At 39.6% G+C, this 18,351-nt stretch overlaps 1 protein-coding gene across 1 annotated transcript in view; it reads right to left on the bottom strand.

Moving 5' to 3' along the window:
- The window catches only part of NALF1 (NALCN channel auxiliary factor 1), a 523,611-nt gene extending 505,985 nt beyond the window's left edge, over positions 1-17,626 (bottom strand). Inside the window, exon 1 of the mRNA XM_066990531.1 lies at positions 14,180-17,626. Coding sequence (XP_066846632.1) covers positions 14,180-14,986 — 807 coding nt within the window. The 5' untranslated portion in view covers positions 14,987-17,626. The remainder of the gene's footprint in view (positions 1-14,179) is intronic.
- Positions 17,627-18,351: the final 725 nt, after the last annotated feature.

Genomic DNA, 18,351 nt, shown 5'->3' with positions numbered 1-18,351 from the left:
TTTTGTTCTAGTTGTAAAACTTTCTAAAGAACTATACTGTACCTTTCTAATCTTCCTAAGAAAAAAGCTTTAATCTGTGAAGAGAAATGATATTAATCTATACCCATGGGTACAGTATTGTCCTTGTTGCTGAAAAATCCATAGACAATGAAGTCTTCACAGGTATATAAAAAACAAAATAATTGGAAAAAAAAATCAGTTACTCAGGTTTTTCTGAGTATCTGGTTATCAGTTCAGTTGTTATCTAAAATCCAAACTGAACACTGCCCCCATAATTTTTCTTCTAGGAGGAAACAAGAAAATAAGTACAAAGATAGGGAGGACAGTGTTTTATGAAGGAAGGTCAGACCTGTTCTGTGTCTGCTGATTTCCTTCCCTCCCCACACAAATTTCTCATTTTCATGATTGCTTAGATATTTTTTCACTATTCTGAAAATTAAAAACTCAATTCCCACAATGAGGCACTGAAAACTCTTGTTTAGTATCGTTTCCATGTACTGTGAAAGTCCTGGGAATTTCACAGCAAGGACAGAGGCAGTCCAGAGAGCCTGAAATGCAGCAGAGACGCAGTAGTTCTGCTGCACAGAGGCTTGGCAGCTGCAGGGAAGGCATATAGCAAAAATTTACACCATGCTGTGAATCAGATCTGTAGACATGCCAACAGAAGAATGGGGGAAGAAGGTGCACTATAAAAATATTGCCTTGTTGATGGAATATTTGGTAGTGTGGTAGTGTGGTTAAATATTACCTTTCCTTTCATTTATTTGTTTATTATTTATTTAGGCTTTTTTATTTCAAAATTCCCTGTAATTATTGCTTTTGAACCCTAAAAAGTCATGGGATGCATTGAATTTTTTATAAGTAAATGTACTATGCTTCTGTGAAGATTAGTTACCAGTGTTCTTCTGACACTGTGGTCCTAAAGAAATTGCAGAAATACTTCGGGAATTATTTCCAGGTAAGGGTTGAATTTCTGTCTCTTTAACTAAGGCTATGTGACTACTAGCAAGTAACATGGTGATGTAGACTGAAAGAGTGCTGGGACCCTGGCATCCACATTATATGTGTTTCAGTGCTTTTACTTCAGCCTGACTCCAGTCCTACAGACAGTGCGCCTCTTAGTGCCCCTACAGACAGTATGCCCCTTAGTCTGCAGTTGATTAGATGCGCTTCTGGAACACTTCTCCTTCTCCTTCAGTGGAAAACAACCCAGGCTGTGTGCTCTCGGATTGCTCTGCAATGTGAATCAAAATGCAAGAAGAGTGGGAGTGGGAGTAGGTGGGAGATTTGTTTCAAAAGCACAGTCCTGACCTGAACTAAAATGCTAATGTAGACATAGCCTCAGGGCAACTGCCTGTACGCAGTTCAACCACTTGAGATTTGCGAGCAGTGTACCCAAGTGTGTACAGACTCTGCAAGAAATAAAGCATTGTGTTTTAACTCTATTAAGACACAAAGTGAAGAAAAGAATTTGAAGGAGGAACAGTCCTTTGAGGAATATAACAGATGCACATCACTATTCGCTTCATGTTATGGGGCCCCTACTTTGCTGAATTATGGTAATATTTCAGTTCCCCAATAGCACCATTAGTTGCAGAAAAACAAACACTTTCAGATCTTTTGCTTCTTGTTAGAATATCAGTAAATGATTTCAGATGTCTCTTTATTCATGTGTACTTTAAGCTCTGTTTTCTGTCCTGTACACAGGACCACACATTTAAAGTAAACCCAAAAAAAAGCTGAATTAAATTCACAGACCTCTTATTCCTCCCTGTGAGCCTACTGATCTTTCCTGTCAGTCATAATTTTGGTAAAATTCAGAGATGTAAATATTTCCTGCAAGCTGCAAAACATATAATCTCCTCCTCTTGCAAATGTAAACTGTAGAAGAAGAGAAGAATAAAACCTCTCATCCCAAATATCAGCTCTCTTCAAATTAAGCCTATATTAAAAGCTATGAGAAAAGATCATACTATAAATACTTAAGTTCACAGCAAAATTTAAGGAGGAATATTTTTCCAGTAATGGAAAAGAAACAGATGCAAGTAAACAGGAAACTCAGAAAAGAAAAAAAAAAAAAAAAAAGAAATATTTGGCAGGGCACTGGAATTCATGCTTATATTGCACAAGCTAGCATAACTCTGCCCTTTAAAACATTCCAAAGAAAATATAAAACTCAAGAGATCACAGAACCACAGACTGGTTGAGTCTGGAAGGGACCTCTGGAGGTCACCTGGTCCAACCCCCCTGCTCAAGCAGAGCATCACCCAGAGCAGACCGCCCAGGAACAAGCTGTTGAAGACCTCCAAGGTGGACACCCCACAACCTCTCTGGGCAAACTGTGCCAGTGCTTACAGTGACATTAGTAACAAAAAAACTGATCCTCCAAATAATCACAGCAATCAGAAGGTCCTGGTCTTAAATAAGTAAATAAATAATACATAAACAAAAACCAAACAAACAAAAAAGCTTTTATGAAATGTGCAAATATAGAAAAATAAATAAATATATAATCTAAAATATTCTGATTGCATAAATAGAATATTTAAGATAGTTTTCCCATAATCTATTAGATTAGCAGAGGGATATGGAATTTTAGGTGGTTTTGTTCCAGTGATCCAAATCTCAGTCCAAACACATAGAAAGTTTCTACAAAGGAGTTGTGAAAAACAATATAAATCAGTGTTAGTGTGTATTCTTGCTGTGACATCTGTAAATGATGGTTTTTCAGGGACTGAAAAAAAAAATGAAAAGATCATTTAGAAACAATTGTTGTCTTTTTTTCTGTATTTCTGGAACTACTTTCTAATTTTAAAGTATCCAGGACATCTTGAAGACTTTCATAGGACTCTACTGCAGGATTGTCTTAGCATCTCCAAAATGCTTGATCCTGCTTTAGTGATTTCCTTGTTGTACTACCTGTTAGACACACAGACATATATATATATATATATCACATATATACATGCATATGCTTGTATAATACCTATAATTTTTACTTAAGATGAGTCATTGTTAAAATTACTACCTGTTTTGTGAGCATTGAAATTTACCACACAGGAAAACGTCCGTTACCCAATCAATTCTTCATCATACACTTAAACACTTTCTAGCTGTATTTACACCAGCATAAATACAGAATGTGTCTACAGTAATCAAAGCAGCTTCTCTGGATTTAAACTTGCAATACTGCTGATCTGCATCTCTCCTTTTAACCCTGATGGAAGACCTACACTCACTATTGGCTGGAAAAGACAAATGAATTCTGCTCTGAAAATTCAAGAATTTTTCATCCCTAAATAACTGAACAAGTTAAGCTCAGAATATTTTCTATAGTGTGCCTGAAAAATCAATAAAACAAGATAATGGGATCGAGATCAAGTACAACAAATGACAGGGAGAAAAATTAATCTAACGTCAATAACAAATTAATAATGTCAGTCAAAGACAAGAAAAGGAATAATTAAAGCACTCTCTGCATATTCCTTTCTGGAGCAATGTTCATAAAGCAAATCAGTGTGAGTCAAATCCACCCCTTTGACTTCATATATTTTAGTTTTCATGTATATCATGTGCCTCCTTCTGCTCTCAAGACAGTATTGCATTTAAGTAAAGTCTTTGACTTAAGTGGAGCAAGTCCCGGTTTATGTTGTTTGTAGATCCCTGACTAAAGCAAAATTGGTCTATATTTACAAAGGAAAATAAAGCAGTATTTTAAATTCCCAACTGTTGTACAGAGATTGTGATACGTTTACACAGGTCACATCCCAGGAATCAATCTCAGCCACTAAATTTTGGAAAGCTATTTGAAAAGCAATGCAGCAATGATTTAATTTTATTAATACAGTGAGGTTGCAAAAATGTATATTTATAAGATCGAGCTTTAACATTTATAAGATTTAAATAAAGACAAAAGAAACTATAATGCACTTCTAACTGAATTGGGATATAAACCAGCAAGCCTCATTTCCTGAACTACAGTGACACACTCTTATCTTGTTAGCTAACCATAGCTTATAATAGGGGTCATTTCCCCAAGGATTGTTATATGAGAAAGCATAAAAGGGAAAGGGGAAGAAAAAAAAAAAAAAAGAAAAAAAAAAGCCAAATTCTTCTTTTAAGATAATTTGGCCAATATTTCAAATGTACTCTGTTCAAAAACTCTTGGTTAATACTGGTCTAAGTTCTGGCAGTTCTGTGTAGGAATATTTACAGGAAGACAAGACTTTTACTCCAAAGCAGAAGGGGGCTGAAAATGATCATCTCTCTTCTCTGAATGCATGAAGGATTTAAAAAAAAATATCCCTCAGGACCTTGGCTATGTTCTTGTTTTGCTTCTTTTTTTAGGTGTAGTACCTCAAGCCAGTAGAATCTAGTCCACATATATCCTCTGCCCTGGCCCTGCTCCATCCGTGTAGCCAAATGGACGAAGTCTTCATGTTCCTGGCAATACGTGCTGGGGTGTCCCCTTGAGCAGGATGCTTTGAGCTCAGCATTCGTGTTCCCCTCTGTAAAAAACTGTCTTATTATCTCAACAGGCTAGTGTCAGTTTAAAGCACAGTACTGCTATATAAACAGCCTGGACATAGTGTAAAAGCAAAACATTAATGGATGTTTTCGTATTTATATAGGTATGCAACTTGCAATACTCCAAAAATGATCAATTGTAGTACTTTGTTTAGTAATAAAAAGGTCAGTGAATTAGGATCTGAAGAAAAAGCTCTTTCTCCATGGATCATACTGGGATTTTAGACTATTGCATGACTTTTACAAAGCTGGGATCAGTAGAGACACATTCCATTAGAAAACCATCAGAAATTTGCTTACGGAATTTACTAATTATCAGTATTCTAAATAGATATTGCAGTAATCACTTCTCTTGAAAATTTTCAAATATTTTTGTCTTAACAAAAGCATAGATTTTGGATTATTTGTAGCTATTTTAAATAAGAGAGATGATGACTGGCATGCATAATTTTATTCTTATCACTTTTGGAATTGTGCATTGCAACTCACAGATGTAATTTTCTCATACTTGAAAAGAATGTTACATTTAAAGTGAGATTTCCTATACCAGACTTAACCACAAAGTGATTTCCTTTTAAAAATCAGTTGTGTCTTTGAATACACAATTTTTACTTGCAACTGTGAATAATAAAGTATCCTTATTATTCTAAAGCTCTTTTTTCACAGAAATCTAGTTTCAACCAGTATCATATGTGAGAGCAATATAAAGAGTACTCAACAGAGGATTTGTGTGTAATTGTAAATTACATTTAAAATTTTCCATATTTGCGATAACTAAAAAAAAAAAAAACATAATAACATTATTTATTTGGCATTTTAACCTTCAACAAACTAAAATCTATTTTAAGAACAACTGGTTTTTAATCTGTTCTACAAGTATAAAAATACAATAATTTGCCTTTGAAAACATAACTTTACCTCTAACAACAATAAAAATACCCCTCCAAATGATGAAGTTATACTAATACAAACTATATTTTTTTCTCGAATCATGAGCACAGTAAATGAATTATCACCTAATATGAGTTAAGAAGAAACTTTCTATACTATCAAAGGATTTCAGTATGGTATACTGCTCCTCCTGAATAACATGTGTACTACCACATGAATAAATTTTGATATTTATGATCTTATGTTTAGTCATCTATTGCTACACACAGAAATCTGCAAGATATATAATTGATTTTAATACAAAATTTAAAGCTTTCTACGGTTGCTGAAATTCTTCCTTACTAGAACTTTAAATCCAACTATTTATCTAAATGAATAGGGCTCATGTACAGTTAAGGTATTTTAGTTTAGTTTTGTTTTGTTTTCTGAGAAGAAGCCAGAAGTGGAACCCCTGAAATATGGAGAACAAGCTAACCAATATGTAGAGCAACAATCAGCAAATCAGTAATCAACAGACTGTGGAAACTCTCTTATCCTCCTAAAAGATTGATGAATAAATTGAGAAAAACTATTTTTCTAAATAGCACAGACAATTCATCTTTTACTCTTCCATTTAATAAAGAATGTCCTCTGATTCTGGATTGCTAATATCTTAAAAATGTAATAAAGATACTTCATTGTGATGTTTTACAGAGATGAAGTGTGTTGACATGCCACCATTTATGTAAATGTTCAAGCAAATTGAAGACAACATCTGATCTAACATGCTGAGGAACAGCAGGGTTTAAACATGCATTTAAAAAAACATTTTAGATATCTCATTTTCTCCCTGGAAAATTGTCTCCTCAAAACTGCATATTCTAAAATACAAAAATATTTTTTTCAATTTTTAATTGATAAATTTGGAAGTGTAATGGCCTGACTAAGAAATTTACCTAAATTTTTGCATTTTTAAAAAATCATAAAAATGCCACTGTCGTATCCAAAAAAAATGAAAACAGTCTTTTTGTTGTTGTTTGTAACGTCTCGGGCACAGTTTCCCCCCATTTCATTGAAATCTATTAAAACATCCACAAAGGCTTCCAAACTAATGCAAAATTGCTGAAAACCTGTACCCACACATATTTCTTGTTCAGTTCAGATGATCTTTGCTACTGTTTTTATCCAGAATTTTTTCTGCTAATGATGAAATCTCTGAATGATCTCTCAACATCAATTTGTATGAAAGGTGAACTTTCCCATCAGGATCTCCAAGACACTTCAAAGGACCACAATATTTATATAAAACTGCTGAAGTTTATTGGTTCAATATTTATCTTCACCACTCCACTCAACAGTTTGGTTGCATTCAACACAGTGCTTCAGATGTTTTATGCTTCTCTCATAAAGGCTTTAGGACTATGTTACTTCAAACTCATCTTTCAAGACATTTCCATCAGTTTGAATGAAAGAGAAGAGATGAAGGGTGGGAGAATATTAAGTACTGACCAACTTCATTTCAAACCTGCTTACATCATGTCATATTCTCCATCATTATGGAATGGGAACTTGTTGGATATAGTTCTTCAATATGCATGTTCTAAAGGAATAATATATTTCTTTCATATATCTGCCCTGTGTACAAACAAGATTAAATCATAAATCTAATAGAGTAAAACTGGTATTTTTTTCTTTTTAACATATCTTCAAATTAATAAAAACTCTCTTCAAACCAGGATGTTTCTAGTACCTAGTACTAAATTTGTATTCCTCCATCTAATTGAAGTTGTAAATGAAGTTTACCAAACTGCCACACACTCTCACTTAGTGATGTTTGCTCTACAGTTCTGACAAGAGACAAGTACAGTGAAATGTACAGTGAAAAGTACAGGTTACTTTAGTAAAGTGGCATGAAAGTCTAGGAACATATGCCTCTTGAATTAGAGAGATTCCCTCTGATTAGATCTAAGGTAAGAAAATTAAACACAGTGTTATGTATAGTAATTCTCACACACACAGACATATAAACACACACCTCAAAACACCCTCCTCCTAAAGAGAGAAGTGAGAATAAGGGAAATAATCTGTAGCAAATTTACCTGCAAAATTTGCTATTAAGAGGATGATGATACAATTGTTATTGTATGGTTTCTCAGTAGAAATAACTGAAAAAGTTTATGTAGAAGCTCTTGGCTTCCCCTCTCTCTCTCAAAAAAAAAGAAAAAAAAAGTGATAAAATTACAATTATATAAGGCCCTTTCCTATTCCCATTTCTATAAAGCAGATTGCATGGCTCACACATTCTTCAGTGACAGATTATAGTCATCAGGAAAGTGAAAGAGACTTGTGATTTCACTAGGTTGATGTGGGACAGCACAAGTAGCACACTTCTACAGACTTTCTCATGGTTAAATTTTACATATGAACACAATTTCATCCAAACTTAAGTGCACTTTAGAGACAATGAACAGAAAAGAGGTACTTCAAGGGCATAATCCCTCTGATTTATTTTAAATGTCCACAGTAAATGTCCACTTTACTGTGAACTCACTCACTCTGGACCTATGTAACTCCATTGACTACAAAGAGAGCCTGAACTATTCTATACAATGCAGATATCCATACTGTAGACATCTAATTTTTTTCAGATTAATTCCTTAATTTTCGTATCTCTTGGAGTGATACTTATCAATAAGTAGTATTTGAGAATTTGGTTTCTAAGTTACTTTTTCTCCCTTTTAGGCAATTCGTAGATCTAAATATATTATGGATCCTAATGCAAGACTGAAGTAATAAATTACTAAGTATAGACAAAATGATTTTTAGGCAGGAAAACTGATAGAACTGTAATTTGCATTTTGATTACTTTTCCTAGAAGAACATGAAATGAAGAAGCAAGACTGCTGCATTCTCTGCAAAGTACATGTGAGCTGTACAACTTGATGCAGAGAACCAAGGAACAAACTAAAATCAAGGACAGAGCCATGACATCTCTAGCCATGTGTCTCTAACACCCTGAAGCGTTAAGTGATGGCTGCTGAATTAGTATAGAATCCACTTCAACTAGTCTGTGCCAGTCATCTGCACTTTTTTTCTTCCCTAAAGAAGGGATGAGGTACCCATTGGCTTTATGAATGAGATGAATATCTGGATGATTAAGTAGATGCCAACTTCTGAAGTGCTAAATTTAGGTGGGATGAACTCTCTTCTGGAAAGAACACATTGGAAAATTTGTTAAGTGAAGATCCCAATCAAACAAACCATTTAAGCAATTGAATGACTATAAGCATGTGCATAGTCTTCAGTGACATTCATAAGCAGATTGCTGAATCAGGATTTTAGGCCAAAATAAAAATGTCTAATACATGTACTAATGTACAATGTCCATTAATACTTAGTAAGTGTTGCTCCTTATATTACAAGAGCACTATTATAAGAGCAGACACATCAAATTCACCCACATCTTTATCTTAAATTATCTGAAAAATAATTATTTTTTTAATTCAACTAAACAAAGAACATGTGCGAACATCAATTTATATAGTCACATTAGCTTCACAGCATTTTAAGCAAAACTTTAAAAAATATATGCATTTAAGTATCATGGCTTTTTAGTAAAGCATATTTGTTTTTAAAAAGAGCTTTAAAATAAATATTTAAATATCAGGACATTTTAAGAAGGCATCAGTTCAGTAATTAATGTCTATTGTTTCCAATTCATATTAAACACTGGCCTTCAATGCAGATTTCTGAAGATTTAATTTGTAAGAGTTTCTTCTAATTAGCTTAGGTATCACTCTTGAATACAATATAAATATTGTGTGATTAAGATGTGTAATTGAAATGTCTAACTTAGAGGCAGATGCTGGTCTGTGTGACCTTTTGTAACAGAAGGGTTCTTTTATCACTTGAGCTTTTGGTTTCATATTTCTCATCTGCTCTTTTCTGCCAGCTTAACTGAGAATTTAAATCAAAATCTAATTAGACTACATATGCTGTTTAGGAAAAAGTTCTTGGAAAAGTCATGATTCATATAGGCTTTGATATTTCCAGATAAATAAGAACAAATGTGATTGTAATTGTTTTAAATTACTTTCAGTCATCCTCTTACTCAAATAAAAGGAGTTGAATACAGCTCTCTGATCAAAAAAAAAAATCTGATAACAACTGTACAGTCTGTGTTTAATGATGAAACCCTTTACCGATATGTGTGCTTGTCAACTGAGTAGTATTTAAACTCAGCTATTTTCTACCATATTTCTGATACCAATATCAAAACCTCAAATTAGAAGTTGTTAAATGATACTTAATTCCTACAGGGGAAAAAAAAATGTTGTGCATATATGGTGAACACTTAGGACGTGAACAAATGTTTACTTTTTAGCAATGCTGATATAAAAAAAAGTTGGTATATATTTTATTTTTCTCTTTTGATATTCTAGTAGGATATCAATGTTCTTTTATGTTATTTGAACTACAATGTACTTACCTTAAGTAAATCTTGCAATATTTTAACTGGCGCTAAGGTAGGCCACATTTTAAACACTCTCAACTTTCACTGAATTAAATAAAGCTGTGTCAGAAAATTAGAACTGATATTTTGTTCAAATACTATCAATATTAATAAACACTTCTGAAAATAAAGCCTTGGCCTCAGATACTTTGCACGAAGACATAAGTTCTATCTCTAAATAAATAAATAAATAAAGTGAAACCCTGTACATTTATATGTCCTACTTAGTTATTTGACCCACTTGTTAATCAGAAGTAGCCTGAATTTTCTTTTATTCCAGACAGTGATTGCCTACTGTTTTAAGAATAAGAACTTGATCATTTCCCCTGATAGATAGCTGACAAGACATTATGAGGAACCGTGTCTTCCAACATCAAGTCAATACAGTTCTTTATTAATTATTTGAATATAGTCCTGTATCATATTGCAAATAAAAATGATATTCTGGAAACCTGTACTATGGCAATAGATATTGCCAAGAACAATTTCTGTAAACATAACCATTGCTTTTAAATGTGCAAAAGCAACATTTTATAAGCTTAAAAATAAATAAATAAATTTAAAGCAGGAAGACAGATATGTAGATTCAGATTCTCCATTAATTCATTATGTTAGTGATTCAATAAAGCTGAAGCAAGTTATTTATGTCACCTGGTTGGATATGTAATACTTTCATATATCTATCTTATATTTATTGTTTTGTCATTATTGATGTGTGATTATCAAGACAAGAAAAAATATATAAAGACATCAGACTTCAGTAATATTTGTACAGAATAAATGGATGGATTTACTGTGAGATAACACTGATATCCAGAACTTGTAAACAACATACAAAATCTACTGACATCCTAACAATATAAAATGCATATGGGTGTTCATTGATACTATCAAAAATACTGATTTTCAAAATATTCTAAAATATAAAATTCTCAGCATTTTCTGTAATATTTTCAAAAAACCCAATGCACCTCAATAAGGAATTTAATAGCAAGACTTTGGTTATAGAAAGGCATTTTTAAATGAGTAAGTATACCTATATATTAAAATAAAACACAAAACTCACCATATAAAATAGCTAAATATGAACTGATAACCCAAATAACTCCTGACTGCAAATAAATGTCTGCAATCAAAATGCTTTATTTAAAATATTCTTCAGAGAGTAGAAGACGTAGTGGAACACAGATTATTTTAAAAGTAAAGTTTTTTTCTTCTGGTTTCAGGTAAAAGAATGAAAATATAGACTTGAAGCCTTAGGCACAATACATCAAAGTATTTTCATATGCACTGTTTTCTATAAACAAGACCACTTTCTTAAATGGCGTAACTTGCTGGACTCTACTTTGAGAACTGATGGTGTTGAAGGTGGGGGGAGATGGGGAAGGGGGAAGTAATACCCAATTACAAGTTTCACGTTGACTGATATCCAGTGTAAATATTACTGATTTTGTCACCAGCTATAACTAGTCAATGGGATGAAAAGCTCTGTTCTTCTGTGAATAAAGCATCCCTCCCAGAATACTAACGATCTCTTAAATATACATAGATTATTTAACAAGCCTTTTATTGTACTCAGCCAGCGGTTACATATATGATAATGGAGTAAAAACAGTATTTTTTGAATTTTAATAGAAAATAAAAAGCAGCTCACCACACAAACCAATCAAATGGTGTGTACCTAAAACACATAGATATATGTCGTTATTTTCTAGTCATACGTTAAATGCTAGTTCTTAAGCTAGAAAGGATCTAGATGTCCGATGCTCAAAAGAACAGTATTTAGGTACACAAAAAGGAGCTATTTCCTGATGGAGTGTGATAAGTGTAATATGTATAAAACACCAAAAAGTCCAGCAAAACATTGCAATTCCCGTTCTACTGCACACAAGCTATGCAGCACAAGTTTCTGGTTTCACCTGCACACCCTTCAGAGCAGATCACGCACGAGCACATCAATAATACCCGTGGCTATCACACCGCTGGACCTCTGCAACGCTCAGCTTCGCCACCCACCAGAGCGAACCAAAAGCCTCCGTGGGACCCAGAAGCGCCAAAAGCCAGGGAGCACGTGGAACAGAGACCGGCTCCTCCGCAGCGTGCCGGGCTCCGACAAGATGCGCTGCCCGTGCAGCACCTCGGACAGCAGCCTCACCGGGAGGCGCAGCCGGCACCGCGCAGCCCCGCGCACCGAGCGCGCCCCCCGCCGCGCCCAGCGCCCCTGCCTGCGCCGCCCGGCACCTTCTCCCACGAGAGTACAAACCACTGAGTTGCACCCGTGTGCTTTTCGTAAACTCACATATACATATAAACACGCATTTATTTATTTATTTTTTTCCTGTTGGAAAATATCTCATTTTTAACACAGACTGGTTGGCCAAATTCTCAAAACAATGTGCAAGACAGTCACTTGACCGGTCTGCCATTCAGAACTGAAGAACTGGCACTGGCGTTGCATTTGCTTAGTTTGTTTATATAGTTCATGCAACCATTTTAATTTCAGCAACTTCTTCCCCGTCATTAGAAAATTAATTCTCCTTATTCAGTCCCTGAAGAGGAATTAATAGCATAATGTACATTTGCTATTGTGTGTATTTTCAAATCCTTTTGCATCTTCATATATTGTACACCAAATGCACACTTTGTGGTAAAGTTCAGTCAAACTGAAGCAATACCAAAAAAAAAACAAAATCAATTTAAGCCCATATATGTTGATCATTTGGCAGCACAGATCAGTAGGTCAATTTCTAGGTTAAGGAGTTACCAAAATGGCAAAGATGCCCTCACAGCAGTAGACACCTATTTATATTTGACACGCTTTTTATTTATCCAATTTATGCTTTTTACTTATGTGATTCACTCTGGAAATAAAAAATATTTACATTATCTGCAACTGAGTGCATAAAATACTTGTGATGAGTGTGACCGTGCACAATTTATACCCTAGAAACAGTGGAGTCAAAATTACTGGTGAAACCACTTTTGTCAGGTTTAACAAGAAAAAAAAAAAAAAAAAAAAAAAAAAAGATAACTTTCCCACTTTATCCAATGAGATAACAGGATGTTTCAGTTTCTGGAGGGATGAGGATTTTTTTTTTTTTCAGGCAAAGGTATGTGTAAAGTACAGTAACTTACTGGGGAATGGGATGCTTTACGGATGTGCTGTTACCATGAAATGATTTCAGAAGGCCCTGCTGAAGTTACAAAGCACTGAAATACTGCTAGGCCTTCTGTTCAGCGTGGTGATTTGTATGCACTGTTGTGTTCCACTGCTAAAGCCGGATTTGGTTCAGATTGGTTAATGTAGTGCTACAGTAGTCAAGTTAATCCAGTTCAGGGCAGAAACCATTCACCTGGCCTGGCCCTCAGTAAATACGCAAAGAAGGATGCAATTAGTTATTTTAGGTGCCAAAGAGCGCTGTCTTTTCTGCCCTTTCCTGTCTTGAGAGCTAGGCCAACTAATCTTGTGCAAAAGAAGACAAGACAACAACTACAAAGACCCAAAGTGGGACCCTGCCTTCTAGCAAAGGAAAACCAAAACCTCTTTGGATCTCTCCGAACGGTCACCGGTGGCACCAAAGACAACCGCCAAGACCAAGCGAACGCCGTCACCACCACTTCCCAGCCAAGATCCACCGCACTGCCCGCTTCCATCCACCCTCGTCCTCCAGCTCCACACGTTTTGGCCGAGCACCCGGAGCCGGGGTCCCGCTCCCGCAGCCGCCGGCCTGCTCCCCCTCCTGCGGGCACAGCCGCGGAGCCCCGACGTCCCCGCGGCCGACCCCCGGCCCCTCCGCGCCCCTCGCCAGCCTGGCCCCGGTCCCATCGCCGGCCCCGGTCCCATCGCCGGCCCCGGCCCCGGGGCCCGCGGGTAGTGCAGCGCCGTCCCGGCCCCGCTCATTGGCATGCAGCCCCCGTCGCTGCCCGCCGTCAAGCCGCATCCCAGCCCGCTGGAAGCCGGCAGCCGAGCCGGAGCCAATCGCATATTCATAAGGAAGGGGAAATCCAGCTCTGCACTCCCAGAGAGCCAAGGCTCACTTTTTTTCTTTTTTCTTTTTTTTTTTTTTTTTCGGTGACCTTCCCCCTCCGCCTGCCTCCCTCCCGGCAGCGCTCGCCCGGGGGCTCCCCGCCGATGCGCGCAGCACCCGCAGCCCGGCGCCAGGCGCGCAGCCCGGAGCAGCCAAAACACGGAGCGCGGCAGGCACAACAGGCGCGGATGGCACGCCAAGCCCGCCGGCCAGGGACAGGAAACACAGCAGGGGCTCCTACCTTACAATCCTCAGGACACGATTTCACCGAGTACTCATCCGACTGTAAATATTTCTGGAGCATAACCTCAAACTCTTCGTATTTCTCCTGAGCGTGCTGGTCGTAGCGCTGGTAAGCCTGGACGCACTGGCTGCAGGAGCCTCCCCCCCTCAGCACCACATCCAGACTGCAGTTCAAAGTGTCCGGATTGGACAACCCGGCGAACAACTCCCAAAGTGTGTAGGAATTACAAAAGGAAAGGTAAAAATCCGTCAGGTCCCAGCCGGGCGCCGGGCTCTGCCCCGCGCCCCGCGGCCGCCCCGGCCCCCCCCGCCGCCGGCACACCGCCTCCGCGTCCCCCACGCTGAAGCACTGCCCGGACGAGGAGCTCGGGGGGGGGCAAGTCTCGGGGGGCCCGGCGGTGGAGTTCCCCAGGAAAGCAACCTTGCCGTGCCGGGGCTCGGTGCCGTTGGCGTGGCCGCTGCCGCCGCTGCTGGGGGAGGGCGGGAGGGAGGGCGAGGGGGGGGCGAGGAGCCGGGGCGCGGGGGGCGCCGGCTCCCCCATGGCCGCCAGCAGCTCGGGCTCGGCGGGCTCCGGTTTGTCGGGCGGCGGCTGCTCCTTCTCTCCGGTCCCCGTGAATTTGGCCTCGGCGCAGAACCACAAGTGATCAGAGAGCAGGACCGTGAAAAACAAGAGCGATGCCAGGGACAGTCGCCATTTCTGAGCCCTCTCTGAATCCGTGAAGGGTTTCTCGTTCTCCCGGGGTGCAAAGCAGATTTTTAAGCCGTCATCGTACTGCCGACTGCACATCCAAGCACCCCTGGTCATATTTTGGGAACGCACAGCCCTGGCCGACTCCACCGTGAGGGCTCCTTTGCCGCTGTCACCACAATATGCATTGACTTAAAAGATTGGGGGGATTTTCTTGCCTGCCTTCCCTTCCCTTCTCTCGCTCGCTCGTCGCTCGCTCCCTCTTCCACTCTCCCCCTCTCTCTCTTTCTCCCTCTTCTTTCTTCTTCTTCTTCTTCCTCTGAGATATCGTTGGCTGTCGCCGGCGGCTCTGCCGTGGTCTCAGCACACGAAGCAGCCCCAGTCCATCCAACGCGGAGTGCCGTGGAGAAGATAAGAGCAATAACGCAGAGAGAGGAGGAGGGAGAGGAGATGGTGGTGGTAGTGGTGATAGTTGGCGGTGGCGGGGCTGCGCGGCTGGTCCTTTCCCCCTCTCACCCGGGCATGGTCAGATCGCAGCTCCCCATCTCCCTCCCGAGAAAAGCCCGCTGCCCCTGGACAGCTGCATGCCGCGTCCCCCGCTGCCGACGGACGGCTCCAGGAGGGCTGCTCGCCTCCTCTTCCTCCCTGCCGCCGCCGCTGCTCCTCGTCCTCAGCCCCGAGCCGCGGCACAGATGCCTGCACCGCTGTCTCCGTCTCCTCTTTCTCCTCTCCCCCCTCCGCTCTAACTGGAGAGACGCTGCTGCAGGGCTCCCGGAGCGCTGCCGAGGATGCTGAAGAGGAGGAGGAGGAAGAGGAAGAGGAGGAGGAGGCTGCCGGGGCCGCCGCCGCTGCTGGTGACAATGGGCTGCGGCTGCCGCCGCTGCTGCCGCCGGGCGCGGTGTCCCCGGGCGCACGGGGCGGAACTGCCTGGCTGGGGGCCCCCGATGGCCACAGGCATCTTGGGCCCCTGGGCTAAGTTGCCGCCATCTTCGTCCTGGAGAAACACTTTTTTGGGGGGAGCTCTGCCTTTTGCGTCATCTCCTCCCGCGCCGAGATCTCTCTATCCTGGCGCATTGGCAGCAGCAGCAACTCTGCCTCCTCCTGCCTGAGGAGGAGGAGGAGGAGGAGGTGGGAGAGGCACTGGGGACCACATGGCCCCTCCAAAGGGCCTCCTCGGTGCAAGTCTTTCCACTCGTCTCCCTGCTTTCCCTCACCGAAGAACCACTCTCCAGCCCACTTTCCTTCATGGTCTCCTTCCCTTTGCGGCCCCAAAACACCATGTCCGCAGAAGGGTGGCGGCTGGTGAGCTCTGTTGCCGTGTCTGTCCTTGTCATAGCAAATCACAAATGGCATGTGAAACTCCAGGTCCTGGATCCCAGCAGGTTTTGGCCCCATAGTAAAATGCCTGAAAACAGTTGCCTGCCTTTCAGTCAGTGAGCTGGAAAGCAAATTGTCCATAAGCCCCAAGCTGTTCCCTCAACAGAAAATGTGCAAAACCCTGGTCCAGTGCTCTTGAGCTAGGTAAATGCTGCCAGTCTTTGTGTTTTGCCTTTTAGATGTCACTGCCTGGAGAGAGAGACAGAGACAGCAGCTAGCTATCCTACTAGGCTGATGAAAGCCAGATCACTTATAATCTCCACTCAGACCCACAGCAGAGATCCCACTACCTTCTGTACCATACCGGCAGGATCTGTTGCTTAAATAAACATACTGTTTGGTCGCTCCTAAATTGCCTTCATCTTGCTTGCTGATGTATCTTAATGTAACAGCAATAGACGTACTTGGATCCCTCACAAGACAAAAGAAACTGCCAGCTAGAAGTTGAACATTATCAGATGAAGACCTCTACCAGCTTGGAGTCAGTTACAAGGTCTTATTCTCAAGACATCAGGTATACTTCCAGTCATAACACAACCAAGGTGTATATTTTTATTTCTCCATTGGATTGGAGAAAGGTTTAGAAACCATGCCTAATCTTATTGCAGAGGTTTTCTCCATCCTGGGAGGAAGGACCATTTAGAACTAGTAATGGCCCTTAATGAAGGTGCACGCTGTACCACCAAGCTTTACCCCATTATTTAGTTAAAGAAAGCTTTATTCCTTAACAAACATGGTTATGGTCTATAAACTGATATCATTTCTGATAGTTGAGGATTCTGTGGGATTAAATCTGAAACTAAATTGTATCAGAGGAGGAGAAAGCTTGTACCTTTTCTGACTGCAGCTGTCATTAACCGAGGGGTGAGTTTACCAAGGAATGTACTGGAATTTCCATCACTTTGAGCAATAAAACAAGGCTGTATATCTTTCAAAAGGAAATGGTATACCTCAAACAGAAGATGCAAACCCAAGGGAGAAATTGCTGAGAGGTTCTATGCCCTGTGTTATGCTGGAGGTCAAGGTACATTATCATAATGGTCTCATCTGGCCTTAAAAGATCTATGAGTCAAATTCTACACTGAGCAGAAGTCATCTGTAGATTTTATTTTGATAGGCTATTTAAAGATGCAGAAATAAGTGCTAATATTATAAGAAAAAATTCTACAGTACTCAATCAGAATGCTGTTTGCAATTCTCAGTCAATCAGCTCACACCATCTGCTAATGCTACATTATTAATTTTGGTCTTGGAGCTTTGATTCCAATGATTCGACATACTGGGCCCTGTAGTGTATCTGCATTTTTGCAATGCTTTCCATTCTGGGAGATGACCGTGACTGAGCTTTTAATCATAACAATGTAAATTCTCTAACATGTAGTGTCATTTATTTAATTATATTATATTTTAATTGTTTGTTTGTTTATACATTTTGCAGTGGAAGGGTGGGACTAAAATAGAAAAAGAGGCCAAAAAAGAAGGGGGGGGGGGGGGAATAAGCAACAGGTTTTGATATCAGGAAATCTGAGATTTTCAGAATGTGCTGTATTAAGATATGTGGCACTGGGATAATTATTCTCTATTTGGCAGTCAAACAGGGTGAAGGAAGTCAGTTTTGGAGTCCTCACCTGGCAAACAGGCTTTACTTATTTATTTATTTGTTCTGGATATTGCTTTCCTGTAGCCCTGTTGGGAAAATGAGAAAGTAATAGGCATTTTTGCCACCCACAGGGAAATTAGAAATGTTCTTTTTCTTCATGGTGGAATTTTTAGAATTGGTAAGAAAAAATGCTGATATTCAGACCTCATACAAAACTTAATATAAGAATGAATTCATAAGCCTGTGCATCTCTGTTTACATTGGACTAGGATCAAACTAAATACAGTCAGTCTGCTAGAATTTTTAAGATAAATTGGGCTTCTCTGAAAAATCCATTTTCATGACATAAAACATTTTCACACATTTCCCAACTTTTGTGTGGAAAAATAGAGTGAGAGTTCATTTTCGGCACCTAGCGATAAACCACAATGAAGAGACATTCAGCATTATGTAAATGTTTGAATCCTTGCTCTTCCAGTTGCAGTTTTCTGTAACAGAGGATGTG

Source organism: Anser cygnoides, chromosome 1 (assembly GCF_040182565.1).
Source record: "Anser cygnoides isolate HZ-2024a breed goose chromosome 1, Taihu_goose_T2T_genome, whole genome shotgun sequence".
Classification (NCBI taxonomy): Eukaryota; Metazoa; Chordata; class Aves; order Anseriformes; family Anatidae; genus Anser; species Anser cygnoides.
The sequence above is the reverse complement of the archived record's forward strand: the minus strand, read 5'-3'. Positions and strand labels throughout refer to the sequence as shown.